At 40.9% G+C, this 9753-nt stretch overlaps 1 protein-coding gene across 2 annotated transcripts in view; it reads right to left on the reverse strand.

The window, feature by feature from the left end:
* Positions 1 to 9753, reverse strand: part of kremen1 (kringle containing transmembrane protein 1) — a 97020-nt gene that overhangs the window by 11367 nt on the left and 75900 nt on the right. For both annotated transcript variants that reach the window (XM_014011162.1, XM_014011163.1), the window contains 3 exons: positions 6109 to 6233; positions 3733 to 3886; positions 2959 to 3291 (listed from right to left, as the gene is read on the reverse strand). In XM_014011162.1, coding sequence (XP_013866616.1) covers positions 2959 to 3291; positions 3733 to 3886; positions 6109 to 6233 — 612 coding nt within the window. The remainder of the gene's footprint in view (positions 1 to 2958; positions 3292 to 3732; positions 3887 to 6108; positions 6234 to 9753) is intronic.

Consider the following 9753-nt stretch of genomic DNA (forward strand, 5'->3'; position numbering starts at 1 on the left):
ATCTATCTATCTATCTATCTATCTATCTATCTATCTATCTATCTATCTATCTATCTATCTATCTATCAGGGGTGCAACAATACATGTACTGTATACAATACAGATTTTTAAAATTTACTTTATCAACTTGTCTTCTGAAGTTGCTCTGTGTTGAAGGATCAGTGGATCTGTGTTCGACTACTCCACCTAGGCTGCATTTTTGAGCTCAGATCCACTGAGAAACTTGCTGTTTCAGCAACATTTAATTTAAAAACTGTACTTTTGAGGTTAAACAAATGTTCATAATTAATATAAATAAATTACAAGTTAAAAGGGGCGTGGACATTTCTCTTTTTTGTATCAAAAACATATCGAACCATGAGACTAAAGTATCGAACCGAACCGTGAAATTCCTGTATCGTTGCAGCCCTATACGTATATATTATAATATATACTGAGAACCATAACTAGATACCACAAAGCAGTAGCATATATGACCCCCTCATGTATGCAAAGCACCTCTGCACCAGACACCCCCCTTTTCAGGTGGGGTGGGGGGCTCATTTGTGGGCCTGAAGGATAGCCCAGCTAAACAGCAAAACAAATCTGAAGCTCCTACGTTGAATAGTTTTTGAATTATAAGCACTTTTGTATGTCCAGACGGCCCCTTTTTAGATGGACCCCCCTCCTCAAATATGGGGTCTATCGTAAAACTGTTGGCTGGTGCAGTGTAGGTCGGATACATCTACATTCCTGCCATATTTCATGTTGATCGGTGCAGCCGTTTCTGTGCTACAATTGACCAAAAATCTTGAAAATAAATAAATAAATAGTACAAAAACTATATGACCCGTTTGCGTACAATGGGGTGAGGTGTGTGTGTGTGTGTGTGTGTGTGTGTGTGTGTGTGTGTTTGTGTGTGTGTGTGTGTGTGTGTGTGTGTGTTGGGGGTGGGGGGGTTCATAATTAACCAGGAACAATCAGTGGATCTCAAAAAATATTCACAGCATTAGTTTCAAACTACGTGTCAGATTCCATTCCTGGCCGACGTGGTGCCTCGTCCAAAAGAAGATCAATGTTTTCAGGAGAAAACATGGCCCCCGCAGGGGTCAGGGGGGGTTCTGAAAACCTGCTATTGTTTTAGCGTTGCACCACCGAGCCAGACAAATGAGACGGGAATACAGATGGGGTCAGAGAGGGAGGAGAGTGAACAGATTACTTCTCACTGTGGAGCTTGAATGTCACCTACCCCGAGTTATATCAGCAGCGTGATTTACCCGCTGCTTTATAAATTAAACTATTAAATCATTCTCATGTGTTTTCAGGCCTCTTTAAAAAAAGGAAAAAGAAAAGGGAAACAATGCAGGACAACTTCTCTCTTTCATATTAGTTTGCGATAGCGTGCAGGGACGTCCTCGACTTTGAGTTTGTTTCCCTGGTGAAGCATCAGCAGGCATGATGCTGGAAGAGTTTAGTATGTAGGTGGCAGAGAAACTTTTCCTGTGCGGCTCAGTCGGGCACAAACTCCGAGAGAGCAAAGCCGCCTGCTGCAGCGTGATAACAGAGTGAGTTCCTGGAAAAACAAATCTTTATCTGAACGAGCAGAGTCACCTGCGGCTGCGAGACACTGACTGGCAGAATACAGAGTGGCACGAGGGCCGCCTCACCGGAGCTAACCGGGATTAGCTGGTTTAGCTAAACTAAGGCTGTTCTGCAAAAACTGCATCCAGACGGGACACACCCAGTCATGCAAATGTCATTCTTAGTGAGTTTAAAGGAAGCTGTGGTTCAAGATGGGTGATTCAGCTGGAAGTTTAGCTTATTTTGAGACATTACAGAGCTGTAGTTTTAGTCAAACTTTGAAAAACTCTTGTAATATTGCAAAATGTCAGACTATACAGTATGTTATTAATGACCCCCAGCTCCTAATATGCTCAATTTTAGCTTAATATCTGTTATGTTGACTGAATTGCTGCGATTTTTGTGGTGGCTAGCTGTGGCACCCATCTTTAATCAGGCTGCCTCTCAAAGCCTGTGTCCAAATTCAGGGGCTGTGTCCTCCGAAGGAGTCCAAATACAGAGGACACCGCCCCTGAATTTGGACACAGCCAAAGTTGGTCAGGTGTAGACGCATTGGCCCCAGTTGAAATCTGATTGGCCCCCTGAAGTGCCCCTGTCCTGTCACTCATCTGTCCTTTACCTGGGGGTGATGATGGTGGATGCAGTTGCATGTTCAAACACTAGTTGCGCTAATGAGTCAAATAGTAAAGTCCAGAATGAATCAAGCTGACAGAATTCTTCTTCTCTTCTTAAATTGTGAACAATCCTGCAAAATAGTCTTTCAGCTGACAAATGAGGTGTGGATTTTCTCACATGTTGTGTGTTTGAAAATATTTTATCTATGTCCAGTAAAATGAATGAAAAACTGGTGAGGAGAATTTACTGTGCAAGATTTTTGGTACCACTTTACAATCAAGCTCCCCTTATAGATGGCTTATAAAGAGTTTATAGATAGGTTATTAATTAATTTGTAAAGTTTACACTTTATAAATCATTAATAAATGAAACTGGACAATTTTGTCTCTTTCTCGTCCTTAATTATTGCACAATAAACACTTATTAATAATTTTTAAAGTGTTTACAGATTAATTAATAACCTATCTATAAACTCTTTAAAAGCCAACAAAGGGGGGCCTTATTGTAAAGTGGTACCTTTTTTAAAAAAAATACGTTACATTACAAGTGTTTGAAGTGTAAAATGTATACACTGGGAATTTGTGTGAAAGGATGTTGAACAAAGACTTGGCACCTCAATGAATATTGTGGCCCCTTGATGGCCCCTTACTCAGAAAAATCGTAGATCCGCCACTGTGTAGACGTGTATCCAGTCATGACTTTGTGCATTCAAGTTTGTTCAATGATTCACAAAATACTTTGATAATAGGCTCGCTCCACCTTCGCCGTTTGCCAAAATGTTACCTTGGTAGAGAAGAGCGAAGCCCTGGGCCTGGTTGGTGCGGTCTGAGTAGAAGTACAGGATGACAAAGTCGCCCGTGACGTTCAGCAGCTCCCGCGGCGGGCTGCGCCAGTCGAAGCGGGCCACCACTTGGTTGGTGTAGCCGTCCAGGAGCTCCACCATGTCCGTCTGGTCCGAGATGTCAAAGAAGGTGAAGTTGAAGAGGATGGAGGAGGAACCGGGAACCTGGATGGTCCAGTAGCAAACACGACTGGCCCCATATTTGTCAGGGAAATCGGGGGAGTAGATCACTCCGGATGGTGAGGTGTAGTTCCCACCACAGGCGCCCACCTGGGCTGAAATAAATACAGAAAAATACAGTTAGACAGCTATAGGATTTTAACTCATAAAACTCAAAGTGATGTGTCAAATAATGCTGATTCGACTGTTCTCTGACTGGCTCGGCACGTTATAGTGTACAGTGACCACAGCAGGTCCAAAAACAATCGGAACAAACATTAAAACCAAAAATTTGCTAAGAGCTATTTTTAACGAAAAAGCTGGAATAACCCCTTTTTTCTATAAGTATTTTTGTCCAATAGCACTTCTTCAAATAAAAGTAAATGTTTTATTAAAACATTATTGAACTTTACAATAATGCTGGTATAAAGTAAACATGAAAAGACAATAAATACAAAAGTCTTGTTTGTTTTGTTCTGAGTCATTTAGTGTGTAACAGGAAACAACAGCAGAGACACAAAAACTACAGAATGTGACTCGTAACGGCTGATGCTTACTGTCAAAGACGATCATCCAGCCGTCTCCTCCGCAGGGCTGAGTGTGATCGCCAAAACAAACGTGGTTGCACTCCGTGTTGGACGACTCGCCGCGCTCTTGCATGTCCACCTCGTTGCCACAAAAACAGGCGTATCCTGACTCCATACCTGCAAGCTGCGGAACAAACAGGTAGACATGTTTGAGCTCCTGGATGTGGTGTTTAGGACAAACTTCAGTCGACGCGACTTGTTCAGAGAATTATTACGCTAACCAACAGAATAGATCGTGATTATGTACTTTAGGATCTTATGTTGAGAAATGATTGAGTTATAACTTCCATCTCCATCTTTTGTTGCTTATCTGTAGTTGGGTCATGGAGGCAACAACCCAGACCTCTCCCCTGAGACCCTTTTCTAGCTCATCCTGGGGACCCCCAATGCATTCCCGGGCCAAAGAGGATACATAATCCCTCTAGCGAGTCCTGGGTCTTCTCCAGTGTCTCCTACAAGCGGGACGTGCCCAGATAACCTCTAAAGGGAGGCGTACTAATAAAATGAACCACCTCAACTGGCTCCTTTCGATGTGGAGGAGCAACAACTCTACTTGGAGCTCCCCTCGGATGACGGAGCTCTTCAGGGAAAAGGGAAAAGTAAGCTCTTTTCGGCTTGTATTCGAGATCTCGTTCTTTCGGTCGTGATCCACGCCTCATGACCATAGGTGAGGGTTGGAACGTAGACAGACCAGTAAATTGAGAGCTTTGCCTTTCAGCTCTTTCTTCTAGGGGTGCAACGATAAATCGTCCATCTGATTTACCAGCCCTAATTTCTTAATTTTCAGAAAGCGGTAATTGGCCAATACTTATATGAGTAGCCAATCTTATCCATGATCTTTTCTACCTCTGCAAAGGTCTGAAAGGGCTTTCCCTTTTAGCTCTATCTCATGTCCAGTTAAAACAAGTTTTTATCGTTTCAAGGGTCTTGTTCAACGTTTTTCAATAAAATAAGATTGGAACATTGAAGGTGGTATTGTGATCTTGTAACAGCTGATAGTGTCGGCCGGGTATAAAAAAATCGGAATCAGCCACAATAGGAATCGGCAGGTCAAGCTTTTAAAGGTTGGTGATGGACCAGAAAATTGCAATCGGTGTACCCCTACTTTCTCTGACATGGCTGAACAAAGCAACACCCTCATTATGCCCAGGACGAGGCCATAATTCGTCAATCCATCTCCCACTCCATCCTACTATCACTCATGGTACTGTTCCGTGTACCATGTTGAAGTTGGTATATGCCAAAAGTTGTGGACGTACATCCAATGATTGCTTTGAGAGTTTTACTCAAATCTGTCCTTTGGGTCATTATATAATTTGGTAACCAGCACACACACAAAATCGCTCTGCATTCGCCTTTCAATGATGAGCGTTAAACAGTTCCTCCCGAGGTGACTTGAATGTAAATTGCCCTCATTGCATTTTTTTTGTCCTCATGACTCCACAGCATGAAATATTTTAAACATCTGCACACAACGTGAAGAAAGTAAATCACACAGAAATACCTCTTCCCATCATTCAAATGAAGGATGTTGGTAAAAAGACATCGACCTCGCCAACACAAACGTTTGTTCTCAAAAGAGTTATTGTCCTTCGTTCAGAAGAACTCCATTGTTCTTCAGGCCCGGAGTGAATCCGGGAGAACAAAAGCTTCTTCATCATTTCCCACTTATTTTTTTTTAAATTATTTATTTAGTCATGAAATGGGAATTCTTGGTGCCGTTGCTGTCGTTATAACGTGCAAAACCACGTCCCTGAATGCTTTCAGAAGCAAAAAGAAAACAATTGACCGCCTGCTGTTTCACTCGTCAGGAATGCTCTTTGTCAACAGGTCACACGACTTCCGAGCACTGACGTTTCACACGTGCACCGACAGTCAGACAGCGCCGGTTCGTCACCATTTCAAGTTGACAGAAACAGAAAGACAGAAAAATCAACACCTGCTACCAGATTTTGGTGCAACAAAAACAGAGGAGGAAAAAAAAAACGCACTGCAGAGGAGGAGGTGCCCGGTCCAATAACAGCCGTTTAATTTCCAGCCATCAGCCTTGATTATGGTGATGATTCATCATCTGCTTGTTGCTTTTAAACAGGATCTCTGATGGCCGAATAAAAAGGGTGCCGTAACACTAAACTTTCACAGAACGGCCCGTAAATACAGATGATTTCCATAAAAAGCTCACAAGAGATCGCTCATGTCTAATTTAAATATAATATGGGGGATTTACTGGACGATTTAAAACCCAATAAGTGGATGAAGAAGAGTCAGGATGAGGAATAAACTCATTTTCCCTGCTTCACTTTCATTTATTTGTGCACATTCTGAAGTAAAGGTTTTAAAGCTCACCTTGTATCTTTTCCTCCGACAGAAGCTGATGCAGTTCTGAATAGTGAGTTTATTGTTGATCTCGCTGGCGCCGGACAGGGTTGGAGGGTGTCCGCTGTCCCTGAAGCAGCCCAAGTTTCCTGGCACTGCAGAGAACAAGAGGAGAATCCATTCAGTGAGATCATTTTTTGTGTATATGTTTTCTCGTTCTGACATTTTCTGCAAGCGTTGAGTCACGATGAGAATAGTTTAATTTTTCTTCACGTTAAGAGGAAATCAGACCAATCAGCTTGTGCTCATTGGATGTTTGTTTTGTTGTGATTTAACAAACTCTGCAGGTGTTTAAACTAAGCCAGGTAGTGAAAAAGGATATTTTATTTTTAGTAAAAGTGTCCTACTTCAGGATAAGAGTTGTCATTAAAGTTAATCAACTCTCACAATCACAAGTCCACTTTACACTTCACCTTATTAATGCAGCCTAAATGACAGTTTATCACAACACCAATAAACCTTTTGATCTAATGTTTGACAAAAAATGGTGCAAACTGCCAAAAAGCAGGACTGTTAGGCTTTTAAACAAAATATATGATGAAAAAAATGAGATAAGGTTTCAGGGATGTTTGATTCAAAGCTACAGAAAGGGGAATGTAAAAAACATAAACCATCAGATGTGACATTAAACCATATCAGAACAGGATTTATGACTGTGTGTTGTGGTGAGGTATTTGATGAGTTTAATGTGCCAAAAAAAAAAAGATCATAAAAAGTCTTCCCAGACAGTGTTTGACAAATTACAAGAACTGGAGGAGAGCCAACGCCTTAAATCTCAATAAACTGCTTTTTTTATGTGATTGATCTAAATCTAAAATGAGATTAAAACTAATAATTCTTATTTCTACATGCTATAAATTGTTTTGCTTTAATGATGTATTGACTTAGATAAACTCACTTTTAATTATAGTGTTAACTTTTAAAAACATTTTTCTCTTTAAAATAAGTGTAACTTCAGTATATTTTTGTTGTCTTGTGCTACTTTTAGCTTCCAGCTAGTCTTTTAATACTTTACCTTTTAGCTATCTTTTTGAAATTTAAGCTTCTAGCATCCACTTTGCTACCTTCAACTAGCCTTTTGCTACATTTGAATTTTAACATTTTTTAACAGATTCGATCTAGCATTTTTCTTATTTGTACTTTAGCTAGCGCTTTGCTCCTTTTAGATCACCTTTTAACACTTTAGCATTTAGCTAGCCTTTTGAAAACTTAAGCTCTAGCATTTATTTGCTACCTTCAACTAGCCTTTTGTTACTTTTGGCTTTTAACATTCATTTAGCTACTTTTGGATCTGACCAGCATTTTTGTTTTTTGCCTTTTTGCTAGTGTTTTGCTCCTTTTAGATAGTCTTTTAATACTTAATTTTAGTTAGCTTTTTGAAATTTTAAGCTTCTAGCATCTATTTTGCTACCTTCAACTAGCCTTTTGTTACTTTTGACTTTTAACGTGTATTTAGCTACTTTTGGATTCGATCTAGCATTTTTCTTTTTTGTCTTTTAGCTAGTGTTTTTTTTAGATAGCCTTTCAATACTTTAGCTTTTTGCTAGCATTTTGAAGCCTCTAGCATCCATTTTGCTGCCTTCAACTAGCCTTTTGCTTTTTTGGATATTAACATTATTTTTAGCGACTTTTGGATTTGATTGAGCATTTTTCTTTTTTGTCATTTAGGATGTCATTTACCATTTTTGCTCCTTTTAGCTTTAAAAACTCAATTTTTAGCCAATCTAGTTTTATTTTCAGATTTTTAGGTTTAGGTTTGACGTTGCTTAGGTATCAACAGGCCATCAGTTGGATTAACGACCAGACAGATTTGTGGTTTTTATGAATACACTGTTTCAGATCAAACACAAGTAGTCAGTCCGTCTCCTTTAATCCACAGAGTATTCATCATACAATAAAATCTCTAATACAATCTCTCAGAATCTGGGAAAGCGATTACACACTCCAAAGCCTTTAAATTGAATGTAATAGCTCTGGATGTGCCAATAAAGCCTCCAGCAGTCCATATCCCATTTATGATTTGTTTTTCATTTAAATGACTTTACTTGTGTTTCCAGCGTCTCGAGGTGAAATACATTTGACAAACAGGAATAGACGAACAAAGTGAGACCAATTTCCATGACAAGTGTGGAGAAATAAAAAAAAAAAAAGCTCTTGGGTTTAAAGGAGAGACAGGTCTCATCAAGCTGCAGGGTACAGATGAACGAAACGAGCAAAAATTCATTATTTTTGCTTTGGGATACAACAAAACACTGGTTTCATATCAGGGTACACATTACAATAAGTGTCTCAGTCTCTGGACACGAAGTTTCACAACCAGTCTTAAGACCACCGGGCTGTTTGTCCCCCCTGACACCAAACACTGGCGCTGGTCCTGGACTTTCTGCAGCTTCTGATGAGCCGAGCTGACAAGGACTGTTTATCAAAACCACCACTCATTACATATTTACTCTCTTGTCCTCGCTCACATATTGGCACCGTGCAAAGAAAATGAAACATATATCCAGAATATAAATTTCCATCCAACTTTGTTTAAATATTTAGGCCCACTGTTGCAGTCTAAACACTTTCCACTTGATAAAGACCACACATGATGGGCACCGTCTCTGAGAGGCCACTTGTTGATGCCACACTGTTGACTTTTCAGCTGGCACAAAAGCCCATTTACACGCACGGCAGATTCTGCAAATTCTTTGGTTATGAAAGAAGAGCGACACAAAGGGGAACGGGGAGGGGAGAGGAAGCGACATGTCTTCGATTCTTCCACGGAGCGGCTGGTGGGCCGAGAAACGACTCGAAACAAACAGCTCTGACCGTGAGGTGACCGCCGAGCCGCGGCTCACTGCGGCTCCAAAACGTGTTTGACAAATGACTCAGCTGTTTGAGTCCAACTCCCTGGCACCAGCGATAAATCATACGCAATTTGGGTTTTTTTCTCTCTCTTTTTTTTCCAGCCACAATGAAGCTCTAGAAGTGGATAAATACGCTTGTTTGGGTCATTTACTGAGATGCCGAGGCACACCGTCGCTTGCAGAGTTACGAGCTGAATTACACGACAGGTTAAAGACACACACGGCGGTTATGAGAACCTTTAAACTCAACTCATATTTTCTTGCAGAAAGCAGCAGGGAGTGCTGGGAAAGCAGTTTCGGTGTTTCCCCCCGCACCTCGTCAAGTGCATGCCCCCCCACGAGCAGAGAACAGGGAGAGATAAACACCTGGTTGAGAACCAGCAACCTCCCTCTGAGCAAGACAGGCACTCCAATAGTGCTTTTTGTAAAGCAAAGGCAAAAAAATAATAAAATAAAAAAACTAGGCTCAGCAGTTAAAAGCAGAAGTGCCTTTTTTCCGATTCTGCTTTGAAAGGAAGATTGCAGGCAGCGGTGGATTTGTTGCTCCTGGTCATCCTCTCGCCTCAGGGGTTGTGAAGTTCTGGCTGAGAAGCAGCAGGTGGGATCGTATCACACCGGAGCAGAGCAGGAGTATATACAGGGTACTTAAAGTGCCCGTGACATCACATTTTTTATAATAAATAACAATGGGCCTCATGCAGGAACATGTTTGTATTCTTATCCTAAATTTCTCTTACTTTTGTTCGTACAAAGGGTTCGTACG

Source organism: Austrofundulus limnaeus, unplaced genomic scaffold (genome assembly GCF_001266775.1).
Source record: "Austrofundulus limnaeus strain Quisiro unplaced genomic scaffold, Austrofundulus_limnaeus-1.0 Scaffold77, whole genome shotgun sequence".
NCBI classification, from domain to species: Eukaryota; Metazoa; Chordata; class Actinopteri; order Cyprinodontiformes; family Rivulidae; genus Austrofundulus; species Austrofundulus limnaeus.